Source organism: Dermacentor variabilis, chromosome 7, assembly GCF_050947875.1.
Source record: "Dermacentor variabilis isolate Ectoservices chromosome 7, ASM5094787v1, whole genome shotgun sequence".
Taxonomy (NCBI): domain Eukaryota; kingdom Metazoa; phylum Arthropoda; class Arachnida; order Ixodida; family Ixodidae; genus Dermacentor; species Dermacentor variabilis.
This window is the reverse complement of record NC_134574.1, coordinates 82,853,717-82,873,218: the sequence shown is the minus strand read 5'-3', so window position 1 is coordinate 82,873,218 and position 19,502 is coordinate 82,853,717. Positions and strand designations below refer to the sequence as shown.

Below are 19,502 nucleotides of genomic sequence, written 5' to 3'. Positions count from 1 at the left end.
ATGTCGGCCCAGTTTCATAGCGCGTCCAGGACAATAAGAAAGAAAACGCCCTTAACCGGCCCTGGAAAATCTATGAATTCTGCTCCATCGGCTTTAGGGGTTCGTCCAGAAAAGCACAGGTGTTTTAGGCTGGCTTTGCCAGTTTTCTTGACAGAGTTTGCGATGACCCACGAAATCTTCAATCTGGGCATTGATCTTTGGCCACCACACTTATGACTTGTGCAGAGCATTCATGTCCGTTATGCCAGGGCGATTTGCGTGCAGAATGGCGAGGACATCTTCTGAGTTCTTCTGGCAGTATGACCCTGTTACCCCCCAGAAGGCAGTCACGGTGAAAAGACAATTCTTCGAGCCTCACCTGATAGGTGGCATATTCCGGGGGCCCAGCTTGATCTGACCAGCCAGTTGCGACCTATTTCTTCACACGCGACAGGCAAGGAATACGCAGAGTGGCTGATGTGACGTCTGCGGCGCTGATAGGAGGGTACTCCAATGATTCCAACAAAAGGACGTTGTCCTTATGGCTCGATGTCTCTCCTCTCACCGGGTATCGGTAGCTTGCTTAGACAGTCAGCGTTTGCGTGATTTTGCGTCCTTTTATACTCGAGTTTCCATTCGTAAGCAGATAACAACAAAGACCACCGCAATGTGCGCGGTGACAAAACAACAGGAATCTGCTTGTCTTGTTGAAAGATACCGAGTAGTGGCTTATAATCCTTCATTATGCGGTATTCTCGCCCACAGAGGTAGTGGTGAAATTGACGGACGCCATAGAGAATAGCTAGAGCCTCGCGGGCAATCGAGGCGTAATCAGGTTTTGTGTAATTGAGTGTTCTTGACGCCTAAGCAAAAGGCTGCTCGCGTGCTTTAGCATCGCTGTTAGCTAATACAGCTGCCACACCCACGGGTGATGCATCACAAAGCAGAATTAAGGGTGAATCAGTGTTGAAATGCACTAAATGTAACTCGGACGTCAGCAACGTCTTCAGTCTTTCGAAAGCTAATTGCTGCTCTTCGCCCCACTCCCACGTACTGTCACTGTCCAGTAGGCGGTAGATCACTTCGGCAACCTAACACCGACCCTTTAGGAAGCGATTGTAGAAATTCACCATATTTAGGAAAGTTTGGCGCTCCTTGTTCTTTGGTGCAGGTGGTTTGCGAATCGCCTCGACTTTAGCCTTTGACGGGTGGATGCCATTTGCGTCTATCCGGTGTCCCAAGTTCTCCAGGCTCTCTTCGAAGAACTGACACTTGGCGCCTTCGTTACGCAGTCTCGCTTTTCACAATCGGTTGAGAACCTCTACGAGGACTTCGTGGTGCTTTTCGCTGGCCACAAGGATGTCGTCGAGGTATGCCGCTACCTGGAATAGATCTGCAGGTACTGTATGAATTGCTCTTTGAAATAATTCGGGTGCCACCGACACACCAAACGTCGCACTTTGTACAGGCCCTTTACTGTATTTATCGTCAGCACTTCTGCTGAAGCGTCATCAACTGCAAGTTGCTGGTACACATGCGTCAAGTCAATTTTAGAAAAAATACAGCCTTTCGCCAACTTTGCGAAAAGTTCCTTCCAAGTAGGTAAAGGATAAACGTTGTTCCTAACAGCTTGGTTGACTGTACTTCAACAGTCGCCGCATATTCTTAATGACCCAACCTTTTTACGGACGACGACCACAAGGGTGGCCCATTCGGAGTACTGCATCATTTGCAGAATACCTTGACGTTCCAGTTTTTCCAGTTCTGTTATGACGTCAACCTTGAGTGCGAATGGAATGCTTCGATATTTTAGAAACTTGGGCCGGGCGTTCTGCTTTAGCTCGATGTGTAGTGGTGGCAGAGCAGCGTCTGGAAATGTTTCGCGAAAAACATCCGGAAACTTTTTGATAAGGGCTTCTGCGTTTTGTTCGCGCTGTGAAGCCCATTGACCTTAATGTTCAAAGCCTTGAACCAATCACAACCGAAACGCGAGCTACCTTCGTTTCCTACAACGAGTATCGGTGGCTGGATCTGGGGGAAGCGGGGCAATCTCCGTATGGCTCCCATTGGCCGTTTTCTAGCAGACGCTCTTTCGACGGTAGCGCCAAAGTTCCCTTCAGTTACGGCCCTAACCAATGGGCGACGCGGAAGCAAAATGGCGGCGCACACGATTGTTTACGTTGTCATGGCAACAGGAACAGCAGCCGTGCGGCACCTTCTCTCCCAAACATTTTTCTTTCCTTTTTTTTATTATGCCGACCCGCTCCGCTCCCTTTCTCCCTTGCCGCGCGCGCCGCTTTTTTGTGTTTACCCGTAAACGGGGCGTTTTTTTTTCTATAGAGGAGAAAACCATGGCCAGGCGGCGCTACTACGCCTCCTGACAGCGCCCCAATGTGGAAACGCCAAGCAGCGCGGTCGCGTCGTGGCGCAGTCTCCGCTTTGTTTACGTTGTGCCGTCCGCGCTTTTCTTCGCTGCTCGTTCTAACGGCGCTCCGTTTTCGACGGCGGCAGATCGCCTGCTTGCGCAACAGCGATGCAAAGATTGCCGTGCGGTTTCAAGAACGTTGCCGACGGCGACAGCTTTCTTTTTTCGTGGCGGCAACCTCACGATAGGGGAGCGTCTGCTTCCGAACGTGTACGGCATTGAACAAATTGTGGACGGTGATGTGAGAGTGAAAGCCAAGTGGGTGTCACAGGTGTCCGACAAGATCGTAGACGACGTCGAGTTAGAGGTACGCACCATGTTCAGAAATTTAGCCACTTTTATTTCAATTACGACATAAGTCACACTGGCAGCAGAAACTTCTGTTGTCATACTACTCGATGACTGCAGATCCATTCGGCTGCTTCGTGACGGTTCCGTCACTTCACAAAGGCATGTTCTGGAGTCTGTTTCACACGTGTCTTGCTGCTGCTCAAGAGCTGTGTCGCTGCAGTACGAAAGCACATGTCCCGGTGGTGCCGTGAGAAGACTGTTGTGAGTGCCATTGGTCTGTTTGGCGCCGCTTTCATTTGCATCGCATATAAATGAAACAGTATGTGTGCCTATTTGTTGTGGGGATTAAATTACTCACAATAATATGTTTGCAAAGGTAACGTTCCTGTGATTGTGTGCATATATTATTCTGCAAGAGTGGTACCACTACAAGTTATGATACTTGCACACTTAGATACTTAGAAAGCATGGGCAAACAACAAACATAACGCGCACGTCTCGAGCGGCTGCTTTCCGATCTGCCGCTTCCCGACGCACGCGACGACCGCGGCTTGCATTGAATACGGTCTGCTACCACACAAAAGTAGCGCGCGGCCCCTTTTGTTACCTGCACAACTAGTAATTTAAGTTGCAGCGTTTGGAAAAGGCAAATAATTCTCTTGAGCTCGTCCATGCCGATCGCGAGGAAAGGCACAGTGCAATCAAATAAATTCGGGGGTTGTAAGTGCCAAAACCATGCCAAAACCACGAAATCAATATAAGACCCGCTGTAATGGGTAACCTCAGGAATAAGTTTAATCTCTGGGGGTTCTTTAACGTGCACAAAAATCAAAGCACACGGTAACAAGGGTGTTCTTGCATTTTACTCCTATCGAAATGCGGCCGCCGTGGCAGGGAATCGAGCACGCGTCGTAGAGCTTAGCGGCGCAACACACATGCATTTACCGCTAACAAACGGCGGATGCCACCACAATTCAACAACGCGACACGACTAAACAAACAGGCCGTGCACTAAAAGCACGCATATGACTATTCCGCTTTCAAGATATTACACGCGAATGCGAAAGTATGAGACTTACTTGACTCGGCGCACTGCGGTTATCCATGCTTGTCGTCCGCCCTTCTCGTACCACTTCCCAGGAAATCTGTAGAACTTCACGGGCGGCGTACGACCTTTCGCGTTTTCGAGGCTGCTGTGGTAATGAACAACACATCAGTATTGCGTGCCACCTTTCCTGGCTGATGAGGTCGCACTCGGCATCGCAAAAACCACGCGCACGAGCGCTCCCGCCGTAGAGAACACGGGCGCGCGCTAGCGCAGCGACGACCCTCGAAAGTTCCATCGGTCCGCTAGGTGAGCACTCGGCGCTGGTGTCGCGCGGGCAAACTTTAGGTTGCCTCGTGTATACGCTTGCGCGCTAGTTACGGCGCGCCACGCGTCAGCTCGCAAGCAATGCTAATGCGCTGCGTAGCGCGCGCGTTGCTTGCGAGCTGGCGCGTGGTGCGTCGTGGGCTAAGCGTTGGCACGCACGCAGTCTTGCCCATACTTATATTATACCAGCATGTGCCGGGACATAAAAAAATTCCACTTCCAACACAACAGATATTTAGTCTCGCTTTATTGACTTCGTTTCCGAAAAGAGATTTTTCTTACAACGTGGTGTGATACACGCTCAAAAATATGAGCAAAAGTGCAAGGTGCATGACATATACAAGAGTACTAAACACAAAAGTTCACAGATGGTGAAATAACCAAAGAAAGCGCTAGAAAACGCGAAGGCCGTTTCATGCACACATATAAAAAAAGAAGATTTCTATATAATGTCCTCAAGACCGAAATGTAGACGAGCATCTGATATATGAACTAATAGATTGCGCAGAACGGGACGACATGTATGACATAGTCATGACAACTATAAAAAGGGAAAACTCACTGGTAATGGCAAAAACAATGACACGCAAAATAGCTGAAAAATTGAATAAAATGCTAACATTGTTTGATTGAGAGCCACACCAAAAGAAAGCTTACTTATAAATCTGCACGAAAGTATAGGAAATCCGTGACATGTTCATTACTGCTGAACAAATTGAAAAAACATGGCAGAAAAAAATTACATTCTACTAAAAACTGAAACACACATTATCAAATTATTTTGCACTTGGCCACAACTTGAGTAACGGTGGCAAGGGGAATAGAAGGTAGTCGTTTTTTGCAGCAGCACATAGAAAAAATTCGCAGAAAGGCTCATTCCTCAATCAAAGACCAAGTAAAATAAGACAACAACATGACTTTTCTTTCTACCCGAATGCAATGCTAAGCAATAAAATTACGTCACTTAAGGCACTAAGTCGTACCTACTAGGCTCTCCTTTGTATAATAAACACGAACTCCGAAAATCTGCATGTAGGACACTTGCAATGCTCATGCTTTCCAGAAGAAAAAAAAAGCGTATCATGCCTACACATGAAGGCTGTTCGCGCGGTTTTCTCATCGGGGGTTACTGAGATAGTACACAAACACTAACAGTAATTTTTCAGCTGTTAGGACGTTTGTAGAACGCGATACACAGAAAAAGCACTGAGGGCGGTATAGAAAGCCGGGCAAGTTACTGAAGTTGTAGAATGACACTTGGCACGGAAAAACACAAGTCATAGACCAGGTGACAATGAGAAGGAACATCTATTTGTCAGCTTTCTCTACCGGGAAGAGGCAAGTGTAGCACAATCAAGGCGCAACGACGTCTGGAGCCTCTTGGAGCACAGGAGGCTCCATGAGGCACATGAGGTTCGTGTACATGCGCTTTCTAATGTCTTTGGGTCTGAGCGCTCACCTGTTGTTTTTAGGCACCCGGAACAATATTGCAGGACTTGTTTTTAAGGTATTCGTGCACTACGGCATGATGCACAAGCGGTACGAGTCGTGAAACAAGTGAAACATCGCGCAGCACAAGCACGCAGCTACCCAGGACCGCGAAACTGACGAAACTAGCGACGCCGGTCAACGCACAGCAGCACACGCTTCGCGATAAGAGCAGATAACGAAACATGAAACGTCATGCAGCGGACTGAGCTGGTTCTGGGCCGGCGGGGCCGCGCGGCGTGCTCGCGGAGACAGTCGAAGGTGAGGGAGTTGCGAGGGTAGCAACGAGGGAGGGCGATCGGAGAGGCGTTGGGAGGGGGAAGGGCTAGGCCACCTGGATCAGCGCGCGTGCGCGCGACGATCTACAAAGCCATGCAAGGGAAACGGATTTTTGCGTTCGCCCATTACAGAGATGACGCCAATTACCTCTGCCACCGAAACCGGGGAGTTTCCTACCACTGGCTGGATGTCTTGTTCTTTGAAATTCACCGGAAGTGTGGCTTTTCCGACGACTTCCAATCCTTCCTTAGTCCAAGTTACGAGTCCAAGTCCGCTTCTTCAAGCCTAATGTGCCTTGCCACTTTTAGTTTGCTGAACGTATTTTGACTAATAATCAATCTAGCTGCTCCTGAGTCAACTTCCATTGGCACTATTTCACCCCCTATACTTACGGCAACCATAAATTTGGGGCACCCGCTAGTCACTTAAAAATAGTTAGCATATCATCATACTTAGTTTGCACCGAGTTTGGCATATTTTCCAACTGGTGGTTAACCTGATCGCTTTGTTTCTTCCGGCCCGCTTTGGCCAAGTGTCTTTTCACGGAACAGTTGAAGCATACTGCGGTTTTAAACCTGCAACGGTATGCAGCGTGGTTGCTGAAACACCAGAAACACTGCCGTTTCATATGCTCGTTTCAAGTTCTTTTCATCTTGCCCATTCTTATGCCGCTTCATGTGTTGCCTGTCCACTTCGGCTGGCAAATCTGGGACGTCCTGGCGGAGGCTGCCTATAACCCTTGGATGTTTTGCAGCAGCCTCTGCCGTGACTGCTAGATTGTAGCCCATCTTGAAAGTCAGGTCTTTCTCAGCCACACGCGTTGGTGCACAATGCTGTCGGTGATTGCAAAAACCAACTGGACCCTCAGCATTGCGTCAAGAGGAAGCTGGTTGTCATTGAACCCGCACTTCTCGGCTAGCTTACGTAAAGCTGTAACGTAGTCTGCAACAGATTCGACGTCGTGTTGATCTCGCTTCGAGAATACGTACCTTGACTCGGATGGCTTCGGGTTGACGTGGTTCTTCACGGCTTTTACGATGGACAGGTAGTCAGTGTTCGCTGGTCGGAGAGGCTTTACGAGGGTAGCTATTAGGGTGTGTATATCCTCCCCACAGCAGCTCAGCAATACTGCGCTTTTGTCGGCTTCTTCCATGAGCTTGTTTGCAGTGCAGCATAGCTCTATACGCTCGCCGTTATCCTCCAATGAAGAGTTACGATTTAAGTGAAATTCGCCGATACGAACACCGAAGGCCATCTTGCCGGTAACGCCTTCTCCACACGCGCACAACCTTGCCTCGCCGCAAGTATAATAACCGAAGTGGACGCAGCGGCTCCTTTTGCAAGATCCCTTTATTGCACCAAAAACAAGAGTTTATGAAGGCACGGTGTATCGCTTATTGGCACACGTGCGATGGATTTAAACACGGAAGACATGCGCACAAGGTAGCCAATTCAGTCACATCGCTCTGTTATCACATAAACAGCTGCTGGCCTTACGTGTCAACACAGGAGCGCGCCATTAAATCACTCAACCACGTCTTTTAAGGAATCCCGAATGATACGCTTGGGTTTAATGCCACGTAGCTTTTGCACGACTGTGTTTCAACATTTGCTTTGGGGAACAGCGTTGCGCCATCTGTAGAGAGTCAATATGGAAATCAATCAAAAGCTTCGTCTCCGGGCTCCATAAGCATACAATGAACTGCATACACGAGCAGCCGTAGTTTCACAAGAGCCCGTATTGTGAAAATTGAGTAGAAATTTTTGTGGTTTCCATAGGTTTTCATTCCTGCATGTTCAACCACATAGGGAGCGAAACTTTAGCTTTCGACGGCATATTCACTGCATTTCTCTTGTGTGGATTGTCTTCAAGAATCTGTCTCTCACCTGGACTTTTTCAATAATCAACTTGCGATTTTAATTATTTGCAAAACCTCACTAGTACCATTGAAAATACGTTAGGTTCGCTCCGTGGGCGCGTGGTGCGGTAATTGGTAGGTGTCCAGAAAAGCTGGATATGTTTTCTGAGCATTTGCTGCACTTTATCAGCAGTTGCAGCAACTAAGACGGCTACTAAGACTGCTACTAAGAAATGGGAAGTAATACATCCAATTTCGAAGCGTCAGTTTCTGCTTGAGCCAACTTTTCTTCGAGCCCTTTTGCCGATGGACTGTGGTAATAAAATATTGGTCTGCATCGCTATTTGTATATGCGTGAAGCTCTTAGCTTTGTACAGTGCACGTTTGCCTATTCGCATAACGCTAAACACAATGGGAAAGGAAAATTATATGAAAGGAAACAACACGTGCCAGCACTACTGTACAATTGTGTCAAAGCGTACTGCTTCGTTTATACGGACGATGGAATAATTCTGAGCTCTTCAATTTTTTTTACACAACCGAATGTTTGTACACGAGTGTTTTTCGGATTTCGCTCACACTTAATTAAGGCTGCTGCGGCTGAGAACTGTGCCCGCGCTCACATGTTCAGCAGGGCATCGTCGTGGCTACTAAACCACCTCGTCGGTTCAAGCACAGATACTGTAATATTGGGGAATGAACACTGGATACTTTTATTTTAAGCAATTTCTATCTGTAGTTAGCCTGTTTGTACTATATTTTAGAAATATATGAATAACATCAGTTGTTTATTTGCATGTTTAAACGCCTGTTGATGAATATTCAAATATATAGTTCGATACGTCAGAGCATGCGTTAGTTGCCACAAAATCACTTTGCATGGTATAGAAATATTTCGCTCGCATAAAGTTGCAGTATGAATGAACTCTGAAGAGCAAGAGAGCTAAAGTCGTAGCAGTTCACCACAAACTGCGCAAAGTGCTGCAGCAGATAATTGCACTGCTAGAAACAAATATATTTCCTTCGCAACCGCTTCTTAAAGTTACCAACTTAGCATTATTTAATCAACTTTATTAGTTCTTGAGACGAGCACTTGCAGATGGGTAAGTTACTTCACTTGCGGTAAGCATTTTGGATTTCACTTCACATTCCGATTCAGTGATTTTTTATTACCAAGTTACTTTCCTGAGATTAAGAGTCTCATGTTCTACCGACTGAGCTAGACGACGACGACGAACGTGCCAGTAAGGGGCGAAGACCGGCTCCCGCTTCTGAAAATGATTTCTGGGATTTAATTTGAGCCCAGTTCGACTATTTTAGTGCCAACGGACTCTTCAAGTTGTGGCGATCCCGTAGACACCCGACTCTTAAAGGTGGGTGGCCTTGTTGCGATTTTATCAGCCTTTTCCGTCCAGACCACGCCGCTGCGAAGCTAAGCCTAGCCGCGCTTGTATTAGCGCGGCGAAGTGCTGCTGCGGCGCCAGCTTTCCTCGTCAGTGTCTGCAGTGATGGAATGTGAAGTGGAAGGGGAGCTTCTGACTCCCGAGGAATTTTCCAAGGATCTCGGATGGCGAACAGTTGCTGCCAGGCGCTCCGGAGCCAAATCGGCGCCCGTCGAGCGAGTTGGTGCCACTTCTACCGGCGCTAAGCCAAATGACAATGCGACCACAAAGAGTCACCGAGACCGCAGCAGCGCTAAAGCCAAAATTATTCGGGGTGGAAGGATGCCTCCGTTGCCCAAAGAAGACGCGAAGATCACCGTCAGGCCGAAGGGAGGTCTGAACATCAGCAAGGTGGGGCCGACAGTTGTGGCCGAGGCCATATGGAACGCAGTCGGTTTCGACCAGGCGAAGCGGGACTCGGACACAATGTGCCCGAATTTCCACCAAAATATCATGGTCATCAGCACCCCCAGCAGAGAGAATGCGACCCTCTACGTCAGGGTCGAGTGCATCGCTGTTGGCGGCCAGCAGCACGAGGTGAATGCGCACGAGGCAGCGCCCAACTCTACGTGCAAAGGCGTCATCCGCGGCATCGCGCCGAGTGAAGGCCCGGAGGAGCTCGATCGCAAGATTGTCAACTAGAAGAACCCGCTGGCCTTGGGAGCCAAACGAATCAAGAGCACGGGCACCGTGATTGTGGTCTTCGACGGCTACAAGGTGCCAAACTACGTGTCGTACGGTGGCACACTTGTCAGGTGCGCATTATATAGGAAGCAAGTGGAGGTGTGCTACGTCTGTGGCCGCTTCGGGCATCGAGCGGACGTTTGCCCCTCGCCGGATGAAACTATGTGCAGGGGATGCGGCATCGCCAACCTGGACGAACAACACAAGTGCGACCCCAAATGCAGGCTGTGCGGAGGCCGACACTTCACCGCTGCCAAGGAATGCAAGCAGAGGTACCAGACGCCGTACCTCGTCAGACGCAGGCGCGGGGACCGATCCTGAGCCAATAGAAGCAAGTCTCCGGCCCTCGCCATGGGCGAGCGACAACTCCCGGCCGCCGCCGGTCGCTCCGCGGCTCGCGGGAGCTCTAGATCCAGGAGCCCCTCTCCGCCTTCCGGACGCCGTTCCAGGTCCAGGGGAAGATCCCGGTCCAGGGGCAGATCTATGTCCAGGGGCAGATCCGGAAGCCGCTCCAGGAGCCGCTCTGTCTCGAGGGCCCGGTATGTGTCCAGTGCCGGCCAGCAGAGGAAGAGAAAGTCGACGCTATCTTGGGCAGATATGGTTGCTGGCGGCGCCCACGCGAGATCCTACCGGGGCCCACGCGACCCGCTTCCAGAGCAATCCAGGGACGACAAGGTAGCACGCCTTATGAAGGAAAACGCGGAGTTAAAAGAGATGATCACAAAGATGGCTAGTGAAATGATAGAGATTAAGAAATTGGTAATCAGTCAGAGTGCTACATCCAATGCCTCGGCGATGACTGCCACAGAAGCACCAGTTCCGGCCTGCGACTCGACCGGCGCCGAAAAGCGTAGGACAGTTTCGAGTAAGGACTATTCAGATTCTCAAACTTCTGAGGTCAAAGGCATGCTGGCCACTCTCACTAAGAGTGTGCAGCAGTTACAACAAGGCTTAGCACAGGTGCAAGTCGCCCTTGGAGACCCGAGGAGAGGCCTAGGCGCGCTGGCCGATCGCATGGACGCCCTAGAGCGTCTGGTGATCCCGAATATTACGTCCGTAACTCCGATGCAGGTCGTTGTTCCGAACGCGTCGGGGACTCAGATCAGGGCTACGAGCACATCGGCACGTCAGAGTGGGGGGAACTTCTTGCGTGCACCTTTGCTTACAGCGGGTACCCTGGAAATTTATCTAATCATGGATAGTTCCAAAGAGGAGTTCAAAATTTGGCAGTGGAACTGCCGGGGGTACTCCAATAAGAGGGCTCCTTTGCAGCAGTATTTAAGATCGCTACCTAACAAACCACAAGTAATAGCATTACAGGAAACCCTCGTCTCTGCCGCATCCCTCTCTGGTTATCGTGCCGTCTCCGCGCAGGCCGAACGCAGGCACGTTAATTGACAGGAGGCTTACACACTTGTCTCACGACCTGAAGCTGGCGAGTTGCAAGGTCGAATACGTCATGGCGGAGGTTCTGCTCAACACGAGACAACGCAACCAGCGAAGAAACAGCGTGTTTATACTCAACATCCACAGCAATCTTAGGCACTCGCAACAGCAGTTCAAAACGATACTCAAGAATTCCGTCGACCTGGCCGGCACCCATCCCTTGGTCGTCGTCGGAGATTTCAACGCACCGTATGGCGTGTGGGGGTACGTCTACGGCACGAGCAAGGGCCGGGGTCTGTGGCAGAACGCCAACGAAATGGACTTCACGCTCATCACGGACAAGGCTTTCCCCACCCGAATCGGCAACTCGGTGAGCCGCGACACCACCCCCGATCTGGCGTTCGTGAAGAACGTCGAGGGAGCCGAGTGAAGCAACACCGCAATAAATTTTGGTAGCGACCATTATGTGCTCGAGACCCGCTTCGAAGTCACCCGAAGTAAATCCAGAGAATTCGCTGTCACGGACTGGGACCTTTTTCGCAAGCTCCGCGGCAACCACAGCGCACCCGTCCCCAAAGACCTGAAAGACTGGTGCGAGCGAATCAAGAGTGACGCCGAGTCATCCACTAAGAAGATCGTCAGCGACCTGGAGGTAGAAAAGATGGACAGTAGGCTGGCCCACCTGATCGAGGCCAAGCAGGCGCTGCTTCTAAGATGGAAGGGACAAAGGTTTAACCGAAGATTGAGGAAAAAGACCTCCGAGCTTAACAAGGCCATCGAAGATCACTGTCGGACCCTCGGCAAGCAGCAATGGGACGAGGTCTGTGACTCGATCGACGGGCAGATGCGTAACGGCAGGTCCTGGGGCATGCTTAAACATTTCCTCGACGAGGGCAGCACCAGATCCAGTCAGAGACACACGCTCGCCAGAGCCCTTCACGAAGCTACCACATCCTGTTCCGGGGACGAGCTGGTTGCCAAGCTCATGGAGAAATACCTTCCCATAAAGCGTGGAAACGAGGAAGACCGGTTTCCCGACTACCTCGGCCCAAGGCGTCCGGAATTGGACGAAGATTTTACCGTGGGGGAAATTAGGCAAGCCATTTTCGCGCTCAAGGGGAAGTGTGCGCCAGGTGCCGCCAGAATCACCAACAAGATGCTGCGGAACCTTGACGACGGTTCGATCGCATACCTCACCGAGAAGATCAAAGAGACGTGGAAAAACGGCAGCGTCCCAGAGCAATGGAAGACCGCCAATGTCGTCCTGATCCCCAAACCCGGCAAGGCTCCAAACGTGGACAACCTCCGACCGATCTCTCTCACCTCCTGCGTTGGGAAAGTAGTGGAGCATGTCGTCCTCAACAGACTAAACAGATATCTCGAAGAGAACAACATCTATACTCACAACATGATTGGCTTTCGTGCCGGCCTCTCGTCGCAGGACGCCATGAAGATGATCAAACATCAAATCATCGACGGCAGTACCAGAGACACCAGGGCCCTGCTCGGACTCGACCTCGAGAAAGCGTTTGACAACGTTCTCCACGAACGCATTCTGGCCTCCATGGCAGACCTCGAGCTGGGCCCCAGACTATATAACTACGTCCGTTCGTTCCTGACGGGGAGGAAAGCGAAGCTGCGGATCGGCAACTTTGTCTCCGACGAGGTGCTCCTGGGCCCATAGGGCACGCCGCAAGGCTCGGTCATTTCTGCTGCTCTCTTCAACATCTGCATGATCGGCCTCTCGAGGAATCTGGCCCAAGTTGAAGGTATCAAACACACCATCTACGCAGATGACATCACCATCTGGTGCACCGGCGGTAGCGAAGGGCAAGTGGAAAGCGCCATGCAAGAGGCGGTAGACGTCACGGAGCAGTACCTGCTACCCACCGGACTCAGATGCTCTCCGACCAAATCTGAGCTTCTCCTTTAGAGAAAAGAAAAAGGCCGCAGACCCAAGGGCTGGAAACCGGTCTCAGAAAGTCACATTCACCTGTTCACTCGGAGCGGTGACCCGATACCCAGGGTCTACATCATCAGAGCCATGGGTATGTTTATAGAATCACGCGGCGGCAACGGCACTGCGTTACGCAAGATAATAGCGAAAACCGACAATGCTTTTCGCCTTGTCCGAAGCGTCACGAACAGACATCGTGGCCTCAAGGAGGACAACCTGCTTCGGCACATCAACGCCTTTGTGCTGTGTCACTTCACCTACACGGTGGCCATGCACAGCTGGCTCAGAGCCGAGCGGGAAAAGCTTAATGCCCTCATTAGAAAATTCTTCAAGAGAGCCCTCGGGCTGCCCGTCAGAACGCATACAGAGGACCTCCTTCGGCTCGGCATACACAACACCATGGAGGAGATAGCCGAGGCTCAGGAACGGGCCCAGCTAACTCGGCTGTCCACCACGCCAGCCGGCAGGCGTATCGTCGAGGAGATCGGGTTCGCATCAACCATGAACTTGGCTGAAGAAACCCAAATCCCCAGAGAAACAGGGGAGAAGATCGTGGTCACCCCTTTGCCCCGCAACGTTCATCCCGTTCACAACGCAGGTCGTCGCAAGGCAAGAGCATTGACTATACTAAAGCAAGTAAACAGGGGCAAAACCGCAGCAAGCTTCGTGGACGCGGCTGCATACCGAGACGGCAAGGCTTTTGCGGTTTCCGTCGTTGACAGGCTGGCCAAAGTTATCAACTGTGCTTCCGTCCGGACGACGAACCCAGAGGTGGCCGAGCAAGTGGCCATTGCACTCGCCATGCAAGGCGGTCGGAGAGACTGGGTGTATAGCGATTTTAAAGCCGCCATCAGGGCCTACCAGAAAGGCCGGGTAGCCCGGCAGGTAGTTCAAATTCTCAAAGGCGCAAAACACGGCAACACCTCCATGCACTCGATCCTTTGGTTCCCTGCACAGGTCGGGGCGATTGAGGGTGTTCCTCTGAATCTCAACGAGTCTGCCCACGAGGCTGCGCGTGGCTTTACCGACTGCGCTGCCCTCGGATCGGGCGACTCTCTCCCCGGACACAGAGACGCTCCTCTCACACACAACGAAATCACTAAATTCTTCTACTTTGAGAGAAGAGTTTTATCCCCGCCTCACTCCAAGTTAAGCAGGCCGCAGGCGGTCACATTGAGACTTCTGCAAACGAACTCGTACCCAAATCCGGCGTCCCTTAATAGCATATATCCCGAGATTTATCCAAATTGTCCTTACGTGGCCTGTGGTGAGGTAGCTACGTTGCCTCATATGCTCTGGGAGTGCGGGTCGCTGGGCCCAAGTTCACCAAGGAAGAGTGGGACGCGCTCCTGCGAAGTCCCGTCTTTGAGGATCAAATCCTGGCCGTCCAGCGCGCCCGTGATCGGGCCGGCAGACTAGATCTGTCAGTCCCGTCGTGGTATTAGCCGGGTGCGCGTTTTATCGCGCTTTGCTGGACCAAATAAAAGTTTATTCACTCACTTACTCACTCACTCACTACTTTCCTGACCAGCAGCAATTTGTTCTCAATTTTCTAAATGCGGCTGTCTCATTTGCTTCTTTGGTGCGTAAGCGTAGCTTAGGTCCCCGTTCGATAGCTGACAGCCTCATCCTGCTGTTTTTTTTTCACTGACGCAGTGATATTAAGGTGAACTGCACGGGTTTTCCGTCTTTTAAACTATATTACAAGTGCGAAGCATGGAAAATATTTACTGGAAAGATTTCTTTTTCCTAAATGCGAGGAATATCCTACCACCGAAAACGTGGCATTTTTTTCCAAAAACGAACACAGTATAATTTTATTCTACCCTCCTATTTTTACGTTTGACAGTTCATGGCACAAGTGCACGCACTTGCTTTTACAGAACAATAACACAAAGCAGAGAGAAGGAAAAGAGCGCTGCAGAATATTGTGACCTATTGTGCTATATCTAACAATGCCTCATTTCGTTGCTCCACTAGGCCCCATATTTGTTCACAAGGTACTCTTGGAGGAAAGCATGGAAGAAAGCAAGTTCATTTCCGCAGTTGTATTTGCAACTTATTTTATCACATTAGAATGTAAGCTCCCTACTCTTGGTTTTGGAAAGCACTACAGCATCCGTGAGGTAGTGTATATCTTCTTTTACATACTCCTAACTTACCTAGATCAAATTAACTTCATGGTTTGAGAATTCTCAGTCATACTTTATGACTTTTTTTATACGGGACCTCAAACACTTCTTTTGAAACATGACTAAGAAACTGGGATGAGTGGTGCAGTTTCCATTGAATTCATTCGCAAATATATTTTAAAGGATTTATTGCTAAAAGCGATAATTGCAGTTTTCATAATTTGTTGCTGACGTCGTTGCTTCCTTCCACTTGTGGTGGCACCCATTGCAACGAATCGCATATCGTCTCTCTTTATTTTCTCCTTTCCGCAATGAGCCTAAACATTTGAAATTGGCAATTGGCAAAGGTACTATGCATCGACAAGTGTGAGGGACATGACAGTGGGCAAAGGTTATCAATTGCTGCCTGCATACTTAAAAGAAGACCTAGAGGGTTGTGAATGCGCATGCGAGCTATCGTATGTCAATTATGCACGTTTCTCGGCGATCGCCCCGACGACGACATATATGCGCCGCCTCGCCTTCTATGTTACAACATTGTCACGCAGAAGTGAAGCTGTGCTTCGCTGTGCATTGAGTGCAACTTGCTCTTGTGGGTACAAGTTCACCCAATAGAAGCAAGTTACACTCAAAACACAGATAAAGCGGCAAACACCGTCGGCAATTGTCGAAATCTGATCTGTCGGTCAAGCGCGTCAGCTTTTATACATGAGCCATATGGAAGGTTCTAGAGCAATCACTGGTGCTCGCGTGTCTTCGAGAAAGTTCTAAATAGTGCACGCCACACATGCTATAAGATTACGCAAGGCCCGTGACAACAGACAGCTGATAAAACCATCGATAAGATTCGAGAAGCTTTCTGTACATGCGGGCTAGTCCCGCACTAAGCGATAACATTTGGTTGACAGTGAAAAGCGGTCACCCAAAATAGATAAACAAGTGCACATGTCAATATATAACACGGGCGACTAGGAAAACAACGTACTAGCGAAAAGTTTTTTTGCGAGGTTGGAGAAATCTTATTTGGCTCGCAGCTAGGCGGACGAACTTGCCTTCTATGGTCTGTGTTTAGATCAAATCATAGCTCATAAATAAATATTAGAAATAGAGGGGCATTTTTCGTGTGCATACCTTACACGGGAGCATAAATACCTAATACCATGCTGTTAGAAAGCTATCATTGGCTATTTCCTCTCTGCAATTTAGGAGATCAATTCCAAACAGCTGCTTTAGTTGTCGAGAGGTATTCCTTGCCCATCTTTAGCATATCTCATGTGCCTTGTTTTTAAAATAAATTATAATAGGTAAACTTTTGAGATGTCGCATTTTATTCCCGTAAGAGAATTGTTTAGTCCTACGTATTACTTATGCCAAGCGGTTCAAAACACGTCTTACTACTGTATGCAATTGTCAGACCTATATTCTTTGGTGACATGTGCCCTTCTGCTAACAGAATCATTATACTGCACTGATTACCAAACTAAATGTGTACGAATAATTATTCATCTGTTAATTGTTTCAGTTATGGTCGTAAATTCCTAAACGAAAGTTGTTAATCAGTGCTAAAACCTCCCTTTCAATGGTTTTCGGCATGTTCCGTGCGTTATTATTTTTTCTTGCTTTTCTGGAAGCACCCGAAATAGAGAAATAGAGCTGAGAAACTAGCGGTTGTTTTCAAAAACCTTACTCTAATGATTGCCCGACACGACAGCTACGTGGAAGTTGCAAGTTGTCGGTGTTGCTGTGGCCTTTGTTGATAGGGAAATACGTGTTCCACCTAGTGATCACGGGTAGGTCCGATTCTAATAACATCGGTAGAAAAAGAAAGATATTGCTGGTTATTCCGTAATCGAGAGTGGATGTCAGCATGAAATGGCAATGGGCAAAGCAGATTGGTTGGACATGATACTAGCCACAATTTTAAAATGGGTGAAATGCTTGTTCGTAACGGCACATCTCACCGCATCAGGCCGCACCACGCCATAATGTGCATTGGTCCATATAGACGCTGCCCAGCTCGAGGAGGAAAACCAGCTCAAGGTGGCACGAAAGACAGGGAAATATGCCACGGAGACGTAGCACACTGGCGAGCTAGAAGAAGGAAAATGCCTGAAGGAGGCACCACCCAGCGTCTTGCTATCTCTCTAGGTGACGCAAAACCCGTGCCACGGAACCCCTGGACAACCCAACTCCGCCGTAGGCGGCGTTGATCTTTAGTTTGTGGATAAAAAAAAATAATGCCGAGCTACAACGACGTAGGCCATCTGTTTGGCGCAGAGGCGTACTGAAATAATTGAACTTTTCAAAGTAAAATGCGTTCGAAAATTCGTAAAGGCTGACTTACACGCAGCCCACAGACATGATGGCGTCGTATGGTAATTCGAATATCCGAGAAAATATTTTAATATAATAGACAACATACCTTTGTTGTGCGGCAGCTCAAACACAACTCGCTTTTCCCTTTATTTCAGGGATATGAGCCATTTATGGGTCACTGCTTGTAGCCTCTGGTTTACGGGGGTATGAGCCATTGCTCTACCCTGCGCTGTTGCAGGGATCAACCCACCATTGTTTTCTATGCGGGCCCGTGTCGCAGAATATTCGGTGTTGGTGTCGGCGTCATCGATGCCGGATAACGCTATTGCGTACCATTCTTTATGACGAAGCTTAAGTGTCCTGCAAGTTTTTTTTTTATTTCCCATGGTCTGATGTTTAATAGCAGCAGGCTTCTTCAGGGAATATATCGTCGTGGCGCAGGCTACGAGACCTATAAGAAGGGGACACATTAAATGGGAAGGCCGTCTAAGTGATAATTCTTTGTTTTATATTGAGCAATTAGATTTATGGATTCATTTATTGCCTTGGTCCTAAAAATCGGTAAATTCATCTGCTGATTATCTATTTCTTATATTTATGCGTGCATTTTTATCAATACATATCAAGCCTTGTTCAACAACTGCAGACAACTTTCAGTTTTTAACTACATTGCTCTTGAGTAATAGCCTCTCAATGTCTGCTGATTATCTATTTCTTATATTTATGCATGCATTTTTATCATACATGTCAAGCCTTGTTCAACAACTGCAGACAACTTTCAGTTTTTAACTACATTGCTCTTGAGTAATAGCCTCTCAATATCTAGCATTTGCAAGTGTGTAATAGTAACGCAACTATGAGATTCAAGTGGCAACTATTCTATGCTGCGTTCGTATGCTACAGGGAGGCACTCTTTTCTAAACAGTGATCACGGTGTATCTGCTATGTGGCAATGTAGGCAACAACGGCATAAGTGAGTCTTTACAGTTCCGTATTACCTCACCGTAAAATGTTACATTACCGATGAAACAGGTGGATATATATATATATATATATATATATATATATATATATATATATATATATATATATATATATATATATATATATATATATATATATATATATATATATATATATATTGTAAAGGGGGGTTTATTCGGCACGTAGAGCAGCAGCGACAAACTCAGCACCAGCAGGCAGGGCGCAGCCAGCGAACGAACTGGGTACGTGCCATGCGATGGCAACGGGGCTTTTCAGCCTGCCGATCTTCTTCGCCACAATCACCCCCGGAATTGAAGAGTAGCCATCCTGGCGACCTAGGAAGAGGTGGACGGATCGTAATACTGCTTCACCCGGTCAATGTGCAGTCTCTCGCCCCCGACGACGCAGATCGGAAGATGACGATACGGGTTCGACCACGTAGTTCACTGGTGATATTTGTGCAACCACGCGGTAGGGACCGTGGTACTTCGGGAGGAGCTTGGACGAAAGGCCAGGAGCAGCAACAGGCGGCACCCAAAGCCACACGAGTGAGTCGACGGGGAAGGGATGAGGGGGAGGATTGAGGTCAAGGCGTTCTTTTTGGCGGCACTGTTGAGCAGACGTCAAAGAACGGGTCAGTTGTCGGCATTTCTCGGCGTGCTGAGCAACCGCAAAAACAGGTGAGCATTCAGCAGGGTCCGGTCGGTACGGGAGAACCGTGTCAATGGTGCTGGAGGGATGGCGGCCGTAAAGCAGAAATAATGTTGAGAATCCGGTAGTGGCTTGAGAGGCAGTGTTATATGCGTAAGTGACGAACAAGGTCCCAGTTGGAGTGATCAGATGCAACATATATTGATAGCATGTCACCAAGAGTTCTGTTGAATCGTTCTGTTAAGCCATTGGTCTGT

The 19,502-nt window shown here is 48.9% G+C and overlaps 1 protein-coding gene across 5 annotated transcripts in view; it reads left to right on the top strand.

Annotated features, from left to right (window-relative positions):
- The window catches only part of LOC142587575 (uncharacterized), a 148,990-nt gene that overhangs the window by 78,395 nt on the left and 51,093 nt on the right, over positions 1-19,502 (top strand). For all 5 annotated transcript variants that reach the window (XM_075698689.1, XM_075698688.1, XM_075698687.1 and 2 more), the window contains one exon: positions 15,143-15,288. In XM_075698689.1, the coding sequence (XP_075554804.1) occupies positions 15,143-15,288 (146 nt within the window). The remainder of the gene's footprint in view (positions 1-15,142; positions 15,289-19,502) is intronic.